Source organism: Somniosus microcephalus, chromosome 10, assembly GCF_052327205.1.
Source record: "Somniosus microcephalus isolate GS21.2 chromosome 10, FLI_Smic_1.0, whole genome shotgun sequence".
Classification (NCBI taxonomy): domain Eukaryota; kingdom Metazoa; phylum Chordata; class Chondrichthyes; order Squaliformes; family Somniosidae; genus Somniosus; species Somniosus microcephalus.
The window spans coordinates 234394177-234412987 of NC_140996.1; the positions used below are offsets into that span (position 1 = coordinate 234394177).

The window sequence follows — 18811 nt, forward strand, 5'->3', positions numbered from 1 at the left end:
TCCCCCCCCTCTCTCTCTCTCTCTCCCTCCTTCCCCCCTCCTCTCTCTTTCCTCCCCCCCTCTCTCTCTCTCCTTCCCCCCCTCTCTCTCTCTCCTGCCCCCTCCCCCCTCTCTCTCTCCTCCCTCTCTCCTCCCCCCCCCTCACTCTCTCCTCCTTCCTCCCCCCTCACTCCTCTCCTTCCCCCCCTCTCTCTCTCTCCTTCCCCCCCCCTCTCTCCTCTCCTTCCCCCCCCACACTCTCTCCTCCCCTCCCTCACACTCTCCATCCCCCCCCACTCTCTCTCTCCTCCTTCCCCCCCTCTCTCTCTCTCTCCTTCCCCCCCCTCTCATCTCCTCCTTCCCCCCCCTCTCTCTCCCTCCTTCCCCCCCCTCTCTCCTCCCCCTCCTTCCCCCCCCTCATCTCTCACCTCACCCTTCCCCCCCCACTCTCTCTCCCTCCTCCCCCCCCTCTCTTCTCCCTCCTTCCCCCCCCTCTCTCTCCCTCCTTCCCCCCCCTCTCTCTCCCTCCTTCCCCCCCCTCTCTCTCCCTCCTTCCCCCCCTCTCTCTCCCACCTTCCCCCCCCTCTCTCTCCCTCCTTCCCCCCCTCTACTCTCTCCCTTCCTTCCCCCCCCTCTCTCTCCCTCTTCCCCCCCCTCTCTCTCCTCCTTCCCCCCCCCTCACACTCTCCCCTCCTTCCCCCCCCTCTCTCACCCTCCTTCCCCCCCTCTCTCTCCCTCCTTCCCCCCCCTCTCTCTCCTCCTCCCCCCCTCTCTCTCCCACCTTCCCCCCCTCACTCTCCCTCCTTCCCCCCCTCTCTCTCCTCCTTCCCCCCCTCACTCCCCTCCTTCCCCACCTCCCTCTCTCTCCCTCCATCCCCCCCCTCTCTCACCCACAACCCCCCCCTCTCTCCCTCCTTCCCCCCCTCTCTCTCCCTCCTCCCCCCCCTCTCTCTCCCTCTTCCCCACCCTCTCTTCCACCTTCCCCCCCCTCTCTCTCCCTCCTTCCCCCCCTCTCTCTCCTCCTTCCCCCCCCTCTCTCTCCCTCCTTCCCCCCCCTCTCTCTCCCTCCTTCCCCCCCCTCTCTCTCCCTCCTTCCCCCCCCTCTCACCCTCCTTCCCCCCCCTCTCTCTCCTCCTTCCCCCCCCTCTCTCACCTCCTTCCCCCCCTCTCTCTCCCTCCTTCCCCCCCTCTCTCTCCCTCCTCCCCCCCTCTCTCTCCCTCTTCCCCCCCCTCTCTCTCCCTCCTTCCCCCCCCTCTCTCTCCCTCCTTCCCCCCCCTCTCTCTCCCTCCTTCCCCCCCCTCTCTCTCCTCCTTCCCCCCCCTCTCTCTCCCTCCTTCCCCCCCCTCTCTCTCCCTCCTTCCCCCCCCTCTCTCTCCCTCCTTCCCCCCCCTCTCTCTCCCTCCTTCCCCCCCCTCTCTCCCTCCTTCCCCCCCCTCTCTCTCCCTCCTTCCCCCCCCTCTCTCTCCTCCTTCCCCCCCTCTCTCTCCCTCCTTCCCCCCTCTCTCTCCCTCCTTCCCCCCTCTCTCTCTCTCCCTCCTTCCCCCCCTCTCTCTCTCCTTCCCCCCCTCTCTCTCTCTCCTTCCCCCCTCTCTCTCTCTCCTTCCCCCCTCTCTCTCTCTCTCCTTCCCCCCCTCTCTCTCTCTCTCCCTCCCTCCTTCCCCCCCTCTCTCTCTCTCTCCCTCCCTCCTTCCCCCCCTCTCTCTCTCTCTCTCCCTCCCTCCTTCCCCCCTCTCTCTCTCTCTCCTTCCCCCCTCTCTCTCTCTCTCTCCTTCCCCCCTCTCTCTCCTTCCCCCCCTCTCTCTCTCTCTCCTTCCCCCCTCTCTCTCCTTCCCCCCCTCTCTCTCCTTCCCCCTCTCTCTCTCTCTCTCCTTCCCCTTCTCTCTCTCTCTCTCTCTCTCTCTCTCCTTCCCCCCTCTCTCTCTCTTTCCCCCCCCTCTCTCTCTCTCTTTCCCCCCCTCTCTCTCTCTCCTTCCCCCCTCTCTCTCTCTCTCCTTCCCCCCCTCTCTCTCTCTCTCTCCTTCCCCCCCTCTCTCTCTCTCTCCTTCCCCCCCTCTCTCTCTCTCTCTCCTTCCCCCCCTCTCTCTCTCTCTCTCCTTCCCCCCCTCTCTCTCTCTCTCTCTCTCCTTCCCCCCTCTCTCTCTCTCTCTCTCCTTCCCCCTCTCTCTCTCCTTCCCCCTCTCTCTCTCTCTCTCTCTCTCTCTCTCTCTCCCCTCTCTCTCTCCTTTCCCCCCCTCTCTCGCCCCTTCCCCCTCTTTCTCTCTCCTTCCCCTCTCTCTCTCTCTCTCTCTCTCCGTCCCCCCCTCCTCTCTCCTTCCCCCCCTCTCTCTCTCTCTCTCTCTCCGTCCCCCCCTTCTCTCTCCTTCCCCCCCTCTCCCCTCTCTCTCTCTCTCTCCCTCTCTCCTTCCCCCCCTCCCTCTCTCTCTCTCCTTCCCCCCCCTCCCCCTCTCTCTCTCCTTCCCCCCCTCCCTCTCTCTCTCTTCCTTCCCCCCCCCCCTCTCTCTCTCTCCTTCCCCCCTTCCCCCTTCTCTCTGTCTCTCTCTCTCTCTCCTAACCACACTTGGAGTTACTGTGAACGGCTCCAGTCTCTATTATTTATAATATAAAGCGAGTAGAGGTACTGGTGAAGGTGTAAAAAAGATTGACTAGAATGATAGCAGAACTGACAGGTTAGATACCTACAGAAGGAGGCCATTCGGCCCATCGTGTCTGCGCCGGCTGAAAAAGAGCTCTCCAGCCTAATCCCACTTTCCAGCTCTTGGTCCGTAGCCCTGTAGGTTACAGCACTTCAGGTGTATATCCAAGTACTTTTTAAATGTGATGAGGGTTCCTGCCTCTCCCACCCTTTCAGGCAGTGAGTTCCAGACCCCCAGCACCCTCTGGGTGAAAAAAGTTCTCAACTCTCCTCGAATCCTTAAACGTAGAAAAAAACTTAGAAACATAGAAAAATAGGAGTCGGCCCTTGGAGCCTGCTCCGCCATTCAATATGATCGTGGCTGATCCTCTACCTCAATACCAGATTCCCGCTCTCTCCCCATTACCCCTTGATGCCTTTTGTGTCTAGAAATCTATCGATCTCCTGTCAATTACTTTCAATCTATGCCCCCTGGTTATTGACCTCTCTGTTAAGGGAAGGGGTTTGATCAGGTAGACGTAGAGAAAATGTTTCCATTTTATGAGGGAGACCAGAACTAGAGGCCATCAATATAAGAGAGTTGCTGATAAATCCAATGGAGAATTCAGGAGAAACTTCTTTACCGAGAATGTGGAACTCGCTGCCACAGGGAGTGGTCGAGGCAAATAGCGTTCATGCATTTAAGGGGAAGCTGGATAAACACACGAGGGAGAAAGGGATAGAAGGATATGCTGATGGGGTGAGATGCAGAGGAGTGGGAGGAGGCTCGTGTGGAGCAGAAACACTGGCACAGACCGGTTGGGCCAAAGGCACATGGGATTGGGGGTAAGGTACTGACTTGGATAAAGAACTGGTTGGCAGACAGGAAGCGGCTCTTTTTCCGAGTGGCAGGCAGTGACTAGTGGGGTACCGCAGGGATCGGTCCTAGGACCCCAGCTATTCACAATATATATAAATATAAATGATCTAGACGAGGGAACTAGATGTAATATTTCCAAGTTTGCAGACGACACAAAGCTGGGTGGGCGTGTGTGCTGTGAGGAGGATGCCAAGAAACTCCAGTATGATTAGGACAGGTTGGGTGATTGGGCAGAAGCATGGCAGATGCAGTATAATGTGGATAAATGCAAGGTTATCCACTTTGGTGGCAAAAACAGGAAGACAGATTATTATCTCAACGGCAATAGATTGGGAGAAGGGGAAGTACAACGAGACCTGGGTGTCCTTGTGCACCAGTCGCTGAAGGTAAACATGCAGGTGCGGCAGGTGGTTAAGAAGGCAAATGTTATGTTGGCCTTCGTAGCGAGAGGATTAGAGTACAGGAGCAAGGATGTCTTGCTGCAGTTGTACAGGGCCTTGGTGAGACCACATCTTGAGTAATGTGTGCAGTTTTGGTCGCCTTATCTGATGAAGGATGTTCTTGCCATGGAGGGAGTTCAGCGAAGATTCACTAGACTGATACCTGGGATGGCAGGAATGACGTATGAGGAGCGATTGGGCTTATATTCGCTGGAGTTTAGAAGAATGAGAGGGGATCTCATTGAAACTTATAAAATTCTAACAGGACTAGACAGACTAGATGCAGGAAGGATGTTCCCGATGGTCGGGTGCCCAGAACCAGGGGTCACAGTCTAAGGATAAGGGGTAAGCCATTTAGAACAGAGATGAGGAGGAATTTCTTCACCCAGAGAGTGGTGAACCTGTGGAATTCTCTACCACAGAAGGCAGTAGAGGCCAATTCATTAAATATATTCAAGAAGGAGTTGGATATATTTCTTGAGGCTAAAGGGGTATGGGGAGAAGGCAGGGACAGGTAATGAGTTTGGATGATCAGCCATGATCTCATTGAATGGCGGAGCAGGCTCGAGGGGCCGAATGGCCTCCTGCTCCTATCTTCTATGTTTCTGTGCTGTAAATTCTGTGTACCCCCTCCCCAGGGATGGTTCCCCTTCTAACCCCCCTCCTTACTCTTCTTGACACAGCAGCAGCTCGCGTGTATATAGCCTGTAGAAAAACATTCCAAGGGGGTTTCATGGGCGTAATCAGAAATAACTAGACATCGAGCCAGAGCTGGGTGGCCGAAGGCTTGGTCAACGAGCTGGTTTCTGTGAGGAGTCGAGCCGGAGAAGCAGCGAAGGAAATTGCTGAGGCCGAGGTGGCTGAAGAGCTGCCAGTCGTGGGGCGAAGGGAGGGGTTTGTACAAAAGGCCAGAGTCAGAGGGACGGTGAGTTCGATGGCACTAGCCCTGGAGTGAACCCACAGCCCTCCGATTCACAAGATCGCTGCCAATACCGAGCCGAGTGAGCATTGCTGAAGTCCCATCGTTTGGCTGTGACATTCGCAGAAGAATTGATAGATTTTAAAATAGATCCAGGCTTATCGAGTTCACCTTCTCCCACCGTGCTAGTCGATGATTCTAATAATAATGGAGTTGTTCACTAATCACAGCGCTCAATCTCTATCAATGACCCAGACATAAGGCGAGGAAAACCCCAGTGGTGGAGAGCTTCGGGAACCCGAGGTCCAAAGTCACCTCTTCCTCCGAGCACACCCCGTCTGTTCTAGTGGAGGTTAAAGATGCTGTGGATTTCTTCAAAGAAAAGAAAAAAGTCCTCCCAGAGTCCTGTCCTGCAACCAGCAATAAATGAGCAGCTCATTCTTTTGCTGTGTGTGGGATCTTGCTTTGGCAGATTGGCTGTGGTGCTTGTCTACGTAGCAAGCCATTGCACCTCCAAGCAAGCCATTGTGTGTGAAGCACTTTGGCTGTTTCTGAGACCTGAGGTGGTGATTTCAATGCAGCTCTGCTCTCGTATACACAGTCCTGGTGTGCTTGGCTGGGATTTGTGTCTGTTGTACCTGCATGTTTGATGCTCTCTGAAGAATGCTGAAGTGAAGAGAGTTTGGTTAATTTGTCTCTGTACCTAGTTGCACTTTGCATTCATCGTGGTGACTCCTGGTTTAAACTGGGGGGCGGGGTGTCTGGGTGTGTGTGTGTGTGTCGGGGGGGGGGGGGGGTGTGTGTGTGTCTGGGGGGGGGGGGCGGTGTGCGTGTGCCTCTCTACACATCCACCTGCTTCTATCCTCTTGCAGCAGTTGTCACTGCAGTTACACCTGAGCAAGGGGAGTTACAGCAAGGAGAGACTGCAGTCGCTCACCTGCGTAACAGTGACTGCATTTTAAAATAATTCAGCGAGTGACGTGCTCTGGGATGTTTTCAGACACCTGATGAAGGGGCTCAGTTAATAAAAAATCTTCTATCTGCTGTTGGCTGTAGTTTTTAATGTCAGTGCGTTTTGACGTAGAGCGGAGCCTGCATCCCCGGTTATTAATTGCTCCCCTCCCTGGATAATAGAAATTGCTGCAGACTGAGCTCTCCCAAAGACACACAGACTTGCATTTCTGTAGCACCTTTCACATCCTCAGGACGTCCCAAAGTGCTTTACATCCAATTACGTGTAGTCCCTGTTGTAATGTCGGAAACGCGGCAGCCAATTTGCGCATAGCAAGCTCCCACAATCAGCCATGTGACAATGGCCTTTGTTTTGGGTTTTACCCCCCCCCCCTTTTTTTTTCTCTCTCCCACATGGCAGCTGTCTCCCATTCTGCCAGCGCATTTCACACCTAACCAGAGCCGTCTTTTGTCTCCACTGTCCTATCACCATCTCGTCTGGTTTTGAATACCTCTTAATGTCTCTTCACTTCTCTTGTTCTCTCCCAGCCCTGCCTTTCGATCTATTTCATTTCCTTTCCCGTTTTGAAAAAGGGTTTCGACCCGAAACGTCGACTCTAATTTCTCTCCACGGATGTTGCCTGGCCTGCTGAGTTTTTCCAGCATTTTCTGTTGTTATTTCGGATTTCCAGCATCCGCAGTATTTTGCTATCGTGAAGATCGAAGCCATTGTCTTCGGGGCCTGCCACTGACTCCATCCCCCTCCCTGGCCGCTGACTGGGGCTCCATCGGACTGGGGCTCCATCGGACTGGGGCTCCCCTTGGTGTCCCATTAGACCCCGAGCTGAGCTTCCAGCCCCATAGCCTCTCCATCACCAAGACTGCCACCCTTCCACCTCGAGAATCGCCCGTCTCTGCCCCTGCCTCAGCTCATCTGCTGCTGAAACCCTCATCCATGCCTTTGTTACTGCGAGACTCGACTATTCCAATGCTATCCGGGCCCAATTTCCCCGGGCCCACCCTCCATAAACTTCAGCTCATCCAAAACTCGGCTGCCCGTGTCCTAACTCGCACCCAGTCCCGTTCACCCCCCCCCCCCCCCTGTGCTCGCTGACCTACATTGGCTCCCGGTTAAGCAGCGCCTCGATTTCAAAATTCTCATCCTTGTGTTCAAATCCCTCCATGGCCTCACCCCTCCCTATCTCTGTAACCTCCTCCAGCCCCACAATCTCCCGAGATCTCTGCGCTCCTCCAGTTCTGTCCTCCTTGAGCATCCCTGATTTTAATCTCTCCACCATTGGTGGCCGTGCCTTCAGCTGCCTGGGCCCTAAGCTCTGGAATTCCCTCCCTAAACCTCTCCGCCTCTCTACCTCTCTGTAATTTCACCTCCTTTAAGCACCTTTTTTTTTTAATCTACCGATATCGCCAAGCTTTGTCACACCTTTGGCTCGATGTCCATTTATTTCTGGTTCTGATTCTCTGATGCGCCTTGGGTTGTTTTCCCAAGGTGTTTATATAATTGCAAGTTATGGTGTGGTGTAGGACTGAGTTACATCGTCAGGTCAGTGCCAAATGCCTGTTGAGGTTTGTTAACCAGCGTTTTTGGCTGCTTCTGGTGAGCAGGCGATGTCTAAAGCCATGGAAATGCCTGTCCGCCGTCCCCAGTCTGTACCTTGAGGAATACGGGAACATAGAATCATTGCAATGTATGGCACAGAAGGAGGCCGTTTGGCCCATCGTGTCTGTGCCGGCTGTCTTACTGATTAAGCAGGGTCTCTTCCATTGTGGAGGTGAGGGTGACCAAATAAGCAACAGAAAGGAGTGTTAAATTCTTCCGTGTAAACTGCTCCGGAGCTGGCGGATTTGTTATAAATTAAACTGTATTGATGCTTTTGGAAAAAACACCTGTTGGTTACCTAATTGATTTATGAGGATCAATATAGTCCGGACGATCAAGTTCCCACAAAGGTTTCGAAGAGACAAATCTTTGGTTGGCAAACCTGAAATATTTCATTCTCAATGCCTTTGTGCTCGTGTTTTATGTTCACAATTTGTTGGATGGTGAGGTGAGGGGTTGTGTTGAAGCGTGTCCAGCTCTCTCTCTCCTGGGTTAAAAATAATTTAAAAGCACCCCAATGTCAGTCCCTTTCGTTTTAATTCCTCCTGGGGATGTGGGTGTCGATGGCAAGGCCGGTGTTTATCGCCCATCCCCGAGTTACTCTGAGAAGGTGGCGGTGAGCCGCTGATAGTTTCACACAGCTTGCTGGGCCACTCAGAGTCAACCACGCTGGGTGTGGGACTGGGGAGAAAGCAGGGACCGGGTACAGAGTTTGGATGATCAGCCATGATCTCATTGAATGGCGGAGCAGGCTTGAGGGGCCGAATGGCCTACTCCTGCTCCTACTATGTTTCTATGGCGTCAAGCATAGGCCCAGACCAGGTAAGGACGGCAGGTTCCCTTCCCGAAACGGCATCAGTGAGCCAGTTGGGTTTTTCCAACAATCAGACAGCCTCATGGTCACTTTTACTGACACCAGCTCTTTAGAAACATAGAACAATAGGAGCAGGAGTCGGCCATTCGGCCCTTCGAGCCTGCTCCACCATTCAATATGATCATGGCTGATCCTCTATCTCAATACCATATTCCCGCGCTCTCCCCATACCCCTTGATGCCTTTTGTGTCTCGAAGTCTATCTATCTCCTTTTATTTCCAGATTTTTTTTCAATATCTCAAACAGTCATGATGGGATTTGAACTGGCGTTTTCTGGATTGCAAGTCCAGTATCGTAACCCCCGCTCTACGTATCTGCAGTCTGAGGGAATGAATGTAGGATTGTTTGTGTGAGATTTAGCTGGCTGGATTCTGTGTGCCTCTGGAACACATTGCACCTTAAATCTGAATACCCAGGGGGACAGGAAAGGGAGAGACTCCGAGTTTGGCGGCTTGTCTTGTGACACACTTCACTCTACTGCCCCTCATTCTGTGCGAAATAATCGTGACACTGTATTGTAATCCTGTGCATGTGTATTTTAAATTGTAAGTTGCGTGGTTTAATGCTGGGTGAGATGGACACAGAATTCCCCCCCCCCCCCCCCCCCCCGGGTGACCAATGGAGTCGCGTTACTGGGATTTCGGGGAAGTGTGATTGCGAGTGTGTGAAATCTTCACAAAGGAAACCCTTCCCGCAGTACCGTGTATTCTGTTGGTTACCCGCTGCCTCCTGTAACATTGGCTGCGGTCTGGCAACGTGAAGGTAAACTCGCCGGATTTTTCAGATGTTCCTCACTGCTGGTGAGCACTTTGGGATGTCCAATAATTTACCGCAGTTTCCTCCGGTTAAACCTCCGGGTGATTGGAGCCAGTGTCTTCGCTCTCGGTCACACACTCCGTTCCCTCGCTACTTATTCCATCCCCCTCCCCGGCCACTCTTTCAGGCTGAATCAGACTGTTAGCAGTCTCTCCACCCTATTCGAGCCTGAGTGGAGTTTCTGATTCCACACCCTCTCCATCACCACCACCGCCTGCTTCCACCCCCGTAACCTCTCCCGTCTTCGCGCATCTGCTGAAAACCCTCATCCGTGCTTTGCTGCTTCCAGACTTGATTATTCCAATTCTCTCCTGGCCATCCTCCCACCCTCTGCAAACTTCAGTTTATCCAAAACCCTGCTCTTTCCCAACCTGAACTGGTCCCGTCACCGCTGTCCTCGCTGCCCTACATTGGCTCCCGGTCCCCAAATGTCTCATAGAAATATAGAAGATAGGAGCAGGAGTCGGCCATTCGTCCCCTCGAGCCTGCTCCGCCATTCAGTGAGATCATGGCTGATCATCCAATATCAGTACCTGGTCCCTGCTTTCTCCCCATATCCCTTGATCCCTTTAGCCTTAAGAAATATATCCAACTCCTTCTTGAATATATTTAATGAATTGGCCTCAACTGCCTTCTGTGGTAGAGAATTCCACAGGTTCACCACTCTCTGGGTGAAGAAATTCCTCCTCATTTCTGTCTTAAATGGCTTACCCCTTATCCTTAGACTGTGACCCCTGGTTCTGGACTCCCCGACCATCGGGAACATCCTTCCTGCATCGAGTCTGTCTAGTCCTGTTAGAATTTTATAAGTTTCAATGCGATCCCCTCTCATTCTTCTAAACTCCAGCGAGTATAAGCCTAATCGACCCAATCTCTCCTCATACGTCATTCCTGCCATTCCAGGTATCAGTCTGGTGAATCTTCGCTGCACTCTCTCCATGGCAAGAACATCCTTCCTCAGATAAGGCGACCAAAACTGCACACAATACTCAAGATGTGGTCTCACCAAGGCCCTGTACAACTGCAGCAAGACATCCTTGTTCCAGTACTCGAACCCTCTCGCTACGAAGGCCAACATACCATTTGCCTTCTTAACCGCCTGCTGCACCTCAAATGTCAAATTCTCGTCCTCGTGGTTAAACTCCCTTCGTGACCTCGCCGCTCCCTATCTCTGAAACCTCCAGACTGGCAACCCCCCCCCCCAAAACACCCTGTTCCTCTGACTCTGGCCTTTTGTGCACCCCCCCCCCCCCCCCCCCCCCCCAATTGGCGGTCGTGTCTTCAGCCGCACCGGCCCCGTGCCCTGGAATCCTCTCCCTAAACCCCTCCACCTACTTCTCCAATCCCACCTCTGACTCCGCTCCTAATATCTCCTCCTCTGGCTCTGTCCATTTTTGTCTGACTACACCCCCCGTGAAGCACCTTGGCGCATGTTTCTGTGTTAAAGGCGCCGAGTTATTATGGCAATGTTGTGAGCTTAAGTCTATTGGTACCAGTAAACTATATTTAAAAAAATCCTACTGCAACCAATTCTCTTTAATGGATTACAATGCTTCATTTGTCCCTTTTTTTAAACAGCTTCCAATCTCCCCCCAGGGCCAGACCTGCACCTACCCACACCTGGCCCTGTTGTTAATGGTCCCTTTCAGACACTGCCCAAGTTTGGAAAGATCTAATTATCCGGCTAGGTGTTTTTCACGGGTCAGACGGAGACGGAATGAATGTTTCACACTCCTCTTACACTGAAGTCCCAGTGAGCATGCTGCGTTGGGAGATTTTGATCACACCGGCTGTGGTTCCAGGGGACGGACTGATTGATTAAACCCCCCCTGGATCTGTTTTTTCTCCACAGTCACCAGTAAACCGGCAAGATGTTCAATAAGTCGCAGTTTGGCACGCCCACCTTCGGCAACACGAGCGGATTCACCACGTCTGCGTTTGGGCAAAGTAAGTTGGCTTTTACTTCACTTTGTTGTTTGCAGGTGGCCGGTCCCCGAGGGCCCGGCTCTCGCCCGGCCGGTCCCCGAGGGCCCGGCTCTCGCCCGGCCGGTCCCCGAGGGCCCGGCTCTCGCCCGGCCGGTCCCCGAGGGCCCGGCTCTCGCCCGGCCGGTCCCCGAGGGCCCGGCTCTCGTTTTATGCCAGACCAGGTAAGGAGAGCAGGTTTCTTTCCCTGAAAGATGTCCGTGAAGCAGCCATCCAGCAGCGAATCGATGAGCCTGATGCATAGAATTACATTGAACGTACAGCACAGAAACAGGCCATTCAGCCCAACTGGTCCGTGCCAGTGTTAATGCTCCACACGAGCCTCCTCCCACCCCTCTTCATCTCACCCTGTCAGTGTAACTTTCTGTTCCTTTCTCCCTCATGTACTTAAATGCATCAACATTTTGACATGCTATGTGATTTACCAATAGAGCACTGAGACACACCCACAGTTAACGCTGGCTGTTGCTCGGTGCTTTTGGCTGATGCGTGCTCTGCTCACGGGGGGCATTGCTCACGGGGGGCATTGTAGCGAGAGAGCCAGTTGGACCAGGCTAGGCCAGCTGCTGATTCGAGGGGCTGAATAACAAGACCTTGACTCAATGTAAGTTTTGTGGTGTTGGGCAGCGACGGTCCACTACAGGAGCAACGAGTGAATTGCTGCCCCCGCGGACTGTGGGCATCGCTGGCGAGGCCGGCATTTATTGCTCATCCCTACCTGCCCTGAGAAGGTGGTGGTGGGTCGCCGCCTTGCACCGTTGGTACTGGGCTTGATACCACTGAGTGGTCACTCCAGAGGGCAGTTAAGAGTCAGGCACGTTGGTGTGGGACTGGAATCACATATAGGCCCAGACCGGGTAAGGACGACAGGTTTCATTAAGAATTAGGCAATTCGGCCCCTCGAGCCTGCTCCGCCATTCAATAACATCACGGCTGATCTTCGACCTCAACTCCACTTTCACGCCCGCTCTCCATATCCCTCAATTCCCCTAGAGTCCAAAATCTATCGATCTCAGCCTTGAATATACTCAACGACTCCGCATCCACAGCCCTCTGGGGTAGAGAATTCCAAAGATTCACCACCCTCCGAGTGAGTGAAGAAATTCCTCATCATCTCAGTCCTAACTGACTGATCCCTTATCCTGAGACTGTGACCCCTGGTTCTAGACTCTCCAGCCAGGGGGAAACAACCTCTCAGCATCTACCCTGTCAATCCCCCTCAGAATCTTGTATGTTTCAATGAGATCACCTCTCATTCTTCTAAACTCCAGAGACTATAGGCTCAAGCTCTCCTCGTAAGACAACCCCCATCCCAGGGATCAATCTAGTGAACCTTCGTTGCAGTGCCTCCCCACTGCCCCCCACCCCCAATGCAACTACATCCTTCCTTGGGTAAGGAGACCGAAACTCTACACTGAAGGATATTCGTGAACCAGTTGGGTTTTTACACTGAAGGATATTCGTGAACCAGTTGGGTTTTTACACTGAAGGATATTCGTGAACCAGTTGGGTTTTTACACTGAAGGATATTTGTGAACCAGTTGGGTTTTTACACTGAAGGATATTCGTGAACCAGTTGGGTTTTTACACTGAAGGATATTCGTGAACCAGTTGGGTTTTTACACTAAAGGATATTCGTGAACCAGTTGGGTTTTTACACTAAAGGATATTCGTGAACCAGTTGGGTTTTTACACTGAAGGATACTCGTGAACCAGTTGGGTTTTTACACTAAAGGATATTCGTGAACCAGTTGGGTTTTTACACTGAAGGATATTCGTGAACCAGTTGGGTTTTTACACTGAAGGATATTCGTGAACCAGTTGGGTTTTTACACTGAAGGATACTCGTGAACCAGTTGGGTTTTTACACTGAAGGATACTCGTGAACCAGTTGGGTTTTTACACTAAAGGATATTCGTGAACCAGTTGGGTTTTTACACTGAAGGATATTCGTGAACCAGTTGGGTTTTTACACTGAAGGATATTCGTGAACCAGTTGGGTTTTTACACTGAAGGATACTCGTGAACCAGTTGGGTTTTTACACTAAAGGATATTCGTGAACCAGTTGGGTTTTTACACTAAAGGATATTCGTGAACCAGTTGGGTTTTTACACTAAAGGATATTCGTGAACCAGTTGGGTTTTTACACGAAAGGATATTCGTGAACCAGTTGGGTTTTTACACTGAAGGATATTCGTGAACCAGTTGGGTTTTTACACTGAAGGATATTCGTGAACCAGTTGGGTTTTTACGATAATCCAACTGCTTCATGGTGATTTTTACCGAGACCAGCTTTCTCGCCCAGATATATTTAAACTGAGTTTAAATTCTCAGACTGCCTAACTGGGCTTTGATCTCGCGATCTCTGAATTATTAGTCCAGTGACATAACCACAACACTGTACGATCTCCGACCGACCAACTTCCTCACCGTTCTCGGGGCACAGGTCAGGTTAAAGGGTCCTTTTCCTGCAAGAGAGCAGTAAAAAAATTCTCCTCATCTCGCCTCTTTTTTACCAATTATCTTAAATCTGTGTCCTCTGGTTACCGACCCTCCTGCCAGTGGAAACAGTTTCTCCTTATTTACTCTATCAAAACCCCTCATGATTTTGAACACCTCTATCAAATCTCCCCTCAACTTTCTTTGCTGTAAGGAGAACAACCCCAGCTACTTGGAATTTTCTGCCCCAGAGGGCTGTGGATAAACATAGAAACATAGAAGGCAGGAGTAGGCCATTCGGCCCCTCGAGCCTGCTCCGCCATTCAATGTGATCATGGCTGATCATCCAAATTCAGTACCCTGTCCCTGCTTTCTCCCCATATCCCTTGATCCCTTTAGCCTTAAGAAATATATCCAACTCCTTCTTGAATATATTTAATGAATTGGCCTCCACCGCCTTCTGTGGTAGAGAATTCCACAGGTTCACCACTCTCTGGGTGAAGAAATTCCTCCTCATTTCTGTCCTAAATGGCCTATCCCTTATCCTTAGACTGTGACCCCTGGTTCTGGACTCCCTGACCATCGGGAACATCCTTCCTGCATCTAGTCTGTCCAGTCCTGTCAGAATTTTATAAGTTTCAATGAGATCCCCTCTCATTCTTCTAAACTCCAGCGAGTATAAGCCCAATCGACCCAATCTCTCCTCATAACGTCATTCCTGCCATCCCAGGTATCAGCCTGGTGAATCTTCGCTGAACTCCTTCCATGGCATGGATGCTCAGTCGTTGAGTATATTCAAGGCCGAGATCGATAGATTTTTGGACTCGTGGGGAACCGAGGGATATGGGGATCGGGTGGGAAAGTGGAGTTGAGGTCGATGATCAGCCATGACCTTATTGAATGGCGGAGCAGGCTCGAGGGGCCGTGACATGAATCATTCATGAAAGAAAGACTTATAAAATAATATTGAGCGGCCTACGGGTGGCGCTGTCCAGGGAGAGTATAAATACTCGGGCATGGGCCCAGCTTGTGCAGGACATTTTTTAACAGGAACAAGTGAAGGACAGAACTAGACCTCCATGTTGTAAAACAGTTGATTAAAGCTTTGTTTAACGCTTAGACCAAGTGCCTAGTAGTTTTCTTACGTCGGGCCGTATGGCCGACTCCTGCTCCTGATTCTCATGTGATGTTCTCTAGTTCCCCTCACGCCAGTACCCTAATCCCCAGCGATCTCGTTTTTCAGATACCGCTACTCCTGGGTTTGGCGGATTCGGTGCGGCGACGGCTGGATTTGGCGCTGCCACCAATGCCGGCACTGGACTCTTTGGGAACACTCAAAACAAACCAGGTCGGGAATGGATTCTCTCCGTTACTCCCCATGGCTTTCTGCAAACCTGCTGAGTGTGGTTTGAGTGGCGTTTTTGCCCGCGGACGAGTAGAAAAGAAAACTTTTTACGACCTCGGGGCGTCCCAAAGCGCTTTTCAGCCAATGAAGTATTTTTTGAAATGCAGTTGCTATTGTAATGTAGGGAAACGCGGCAAATCAGTGCAAAGCAAGATCCCACAAACAGCCATGAGATAATGACCAGATAATCTGCTTCAGTTATGTTGGTTTTGGTTTAATATTGACAAGGGACACAACAAGTGGAAATCCATTTCTTTTTTTGTGTGTTCTTGGGATGTGACGCCACAGGCAGGACAGTATTTGTGCTAATCCCTATTTCACCAGAGTGGGACTGCAGTTGCGTAAGCCAGGCTGGGTACAGGTGGCAGGTTCCCTTCCCTGGAGGACAGCAGTGGGTTTTTGCCACTGACAGCTGTGGCTCAGTGGGCAGCACCCTCACCCGAGTCAGAAGGTTGTGGGTTCAAGTCCCTCTCCAGAGACTTGAGCACAAAATTCCAGACAGACTCTCCCAGTGCAGTACTGAGGGAGCGTTGCACTGTCGGAGGGGCAGTACTGAGGGAGCGTTGCACTGTCGGAGGGGCAGTACTGAGGGAGCGCCGCACTGTCGGAGGGGCAGTACTGAGGGAGCGCCGCACTGTCGGAGGGGCAGTACTGAGGGAGCCCCGCACTGTCGGAGGGGCAGTACTGAGGGAGCGCCGCACTGTCGGAGGGGCAGTACTGAGGGAGCGCCGCACTGTCGGAGGGGCAGTACTGAGGGAGCGCCGCACTGTCGGAGGGGCAGTACTGAGGGAGCGCCGCACTGTCGGAGGGGCAGTACTGAGGGAGCGCCGCACTGTCGGAGGGGCAGTACTGAGGGAGCGCCGCACTGTCGGAGGGACAGTACTGAGGGAGTGCCGCACTGTCGGAGGGGCAGTACTGAGGGAGCGCCGCACTGTCGGAGGGACAGTACTGAGGGAGCGCCGCACTGTCGGAGGGGCAGTACTGAGGGAGCGCCGCACTGTTGGGGGGGCAGTACTGAGGGAGCACCGCACTGTCGGAGGGGCAGTACTGAGGGAGCGCCGCACTGTCGGAGGGGCAGTACTGAGGGAGCGCTGCACTGTCGGAGGGGCAGTACTGAGGGAGCGCCGCACTGTCGGAGGGGCAGTACTGAGGGAGCGCCGCACTGTTGGGGGGGCAGTACTGAGGGAGCACCGCACTGTCGGAGGGGCAGTACTGAGGGAGCGCCGCACTGTTGGGGGGGCAGTACTGAGGGAGCGCCGCACTGTCGGAGGGGCAGTACTGAGGGAGCGCCGCACTGTTGGGGGGGGCAGTACTGAGGGAGCGCCGCACTGTTGGGGGGGCAGTACTGAGGGAGCGCCGCACTGTCGGAGGGGCAGTACTGAGGGAGCGCCGCACTGTCGGAGGGGCAGGACTGAGGGCGCGCGGCGCTGTCGGAGGTGCCGTTTTTCATATGAGACATTAAACCGAGGCCCCGTCTGGCCCCTCAGGTGGATGTAAAAGATCCCAGGGCACTGTTTTGAGGAAGAGCCAGGGGAGTTCTCCCCGGTGTCCTGGGGCCAATATTTATCCCTCAAACAACATCACTAAAACAGGTTAACTGGTCATTACTGTGTGTGTGGGACCTTGCTGTGCGCAGATTGGCTGCCGCATTTCCTACATTACAGCAGTGACCACACTTCAAAAGTTGGCTGTAAAGCGCTTTGGAACATCCCGAAGTTGTGAAAGGCGCGATAGAAACGCAAGTTCTTTCTTTCCGATTGTAAAGCAGCTTTGTTACTCTGGTTGAACTCGAGCACCCATCACCTCAACCCCGCCTCTGTCGCCGGGCCCACTAACGGTCTTCAATGTTCTCTTTCCAGGCGGGCTGTTCGGCTCCAGTAGCTTTGGGCAGCCGGCAACTTCATCCACCAACGCTGGCTTCGGTTTCGGCACGTCGACGTCCAACAGCCTGTTTGGGGGCACGAGCACTGGGGGCCTCTTCTCCACCCAGCAGAGCAATGCCTTCACACAAAGCAAACCTGCCGGGGGCTTCGGAAGTAAGCGTGGCTTTTTATCGATGAGGGCTTTCGGGAGCCGTGAAGGCCAATGTAACTTGGGTTTGAGCACTTCATGCAGGCCGGCACTCAGGGGGAGTGCTGCATTGTTGGCGGCACCACATTTCACATGAGCCCTGGTTTAACCACCAGGGCAAACCCCGGTCATCTCATTGTTGGATCTTGCTGTGCACCAGGTGCCTGTACCGTTGGCCCACAAGGCAGTCGCTGCACTTCACAGTAATTCATTGTACATGAAGAGCTGTGGCAAGCCGTTGTAAAAATGCAAGGCTTCCCTTGTATGGTCTGTGGAAGGAGAAGGCGTGATGGGCTGAGTTTGCAGTGTCGGCCGTGGTTCAGTGGGCGTGTCTCTCTCTCTCGGTCTCGGTCTCTCTCGGTCTCGGTCTCTCTCTCTCTCGGTCTCTCTCTCTCTCTCGGTCTCTCTCTCTCTCGGTCTCTCTCTCTCTCTCGGTCTCTCTCTCTCTCGGTCTTTCTCGGTGTCTCTCTCTCTCGGTCTCTCTCTCTCGGTCTCTCTCTCTCGGTCTCTCTCTCTCGGTCTCTCTCTCTCGGTCTCTCTCTCGGTCTCTCTCTCTCGGTCTCTCTCTCTCGGTCTCTCTCTCTCTGGCTCGGTCTCTCTCTGGCTCTGTCTCTCTCTCTCTCTCTCTCTGGCTCTGTCTCTCTCTCTCTGGCTCTGGCTCTGTCTCTCTCTCTCTCTCTCTCTCTGGCTCTGGCTCTGTCTCTCTCTCTCTCTCTGGCTCTGTCTCTCTCTCTGGCTCTGTCTCTCTCTCTCTCTGGCTCTGTCTCTCTCTCTCTCTGGCTCTGTCTCTCTCTCTCTGGCTCTGTCTCTCTCTCTCTCTGGCTCTGTCTCTCTCTCCTGTGAGTCTGAAGGTCGTGGGTTCAAGTCCCACTCCAGAGACAAATGCCAGACTGACACTCCCAGTGCGGTACTGAGGGAGTGCTGCACTGTCGGAGGTGCCATCTTTCGGATGAGACATTAAATCAGGGAATTGGATAAATACTTGAAGGGAAAAAATTTGCAGGGCTCTGGGGAAAGAGCAAGGGGGAGTGGGACTGGGACTAATTGGAGAGCTCTTTCAAAGAGCCGGCACAGGCACGATGGGCTGAATGGCCTCCTGTGCTGTGTCATTCTTTGGGGCCCTAGCTACCCCGTGGGGAAAGATCCCACAGCACTACTTCGCAGAAGAGCGTGGGTGTTCTCCCCAGTGTCCTCATTTATTTCCTTCCTGTTTGTGGGAGCTTGTGTCTCCTACATTACAACAGTGACTACACTTCAAAAAGTACTTCATTGGCTGTAAAGCATTTTGGGACGTCCTGAGGTTGTGAAAGGTGCTATATAAATGCACGTGTTTTTTTAATCCCTCTGGGAGGTGGAAGTTCCTGGGTACAGACTGTTGGGTACAGCACTGCTCAGCCTGTGAGCCCTTCGCCACAGTCTGGCTTCGAATCCAGCACTGAGCGACGGGCAAGTTCACAACGCTGAACTTTCAGCCTTGCCTCGCAGTAGCTGGATTGGGGGGAGGGGGATCGGGTCACCCTGGTGGTGCAATGCAGGGGGACCCGCAGAACGGTCGAGGTTTTTCTGTCTATTCGGGGAATTCAGCGACTCTCCCCGTTCACGTTTCAGCTTTTGGAACCAGCACCACTGGAGGAGGCCTGTTCGGGACCACCAGCACGGCCAGCAATCCTTTTGGCGGTACATCGGGGACCTTGTTTGGGGGAACCACCTTCAGCACGGCCGCCCCTGCGGGAACGACCGTTAAATTCAACGTGAGTATTGGGTTGCGGCTGGTGAGGGGGGTGGGTGCCAGAAAGAGGGAAACAAGTTGAACTGTGTACGATC

General features: G+C 53.2%; 1 protein-coding gene across 8 annotated transcripts in view; it reads left to right on the plus strand.

The window, feature by feature from the left end:
• The window catches only part of nup98 (nucleoporin 98 and 96 precursor), a 205840-nt gene that overhangs the window by 87325 nt on the left and 99704 nt on the right, over window positions 1-18811 (plus strand). For 7 of the 8 annotated variants that reach the window (XM_085999815.1, XM_085999814.1, XM_085999812.1 and 4 more), the window contains exons 2-5: window positions 10942-11036; window positions 14756-14860; window positions 16777-16953; window positions 18596-18738. In XM_085999815.1, coding sequence (XP_085855941.1) covers window positions 10961-11036; window positions 14756-14860; window positions 16777-16953; window positions 18596-18738 — 501 coding nt within the window. In that variant the 5' untranslated portion in view covers window positions 10942-10960. The remainder of the gene's footprint in view (window positions 1-10941; window positions 11037-14755; window positions 14861-16776; window positions 16954-18595; window positions 18739-18811) is intronic. The other variant, XM_085999817.1, reaches the window with a different exon arrangement.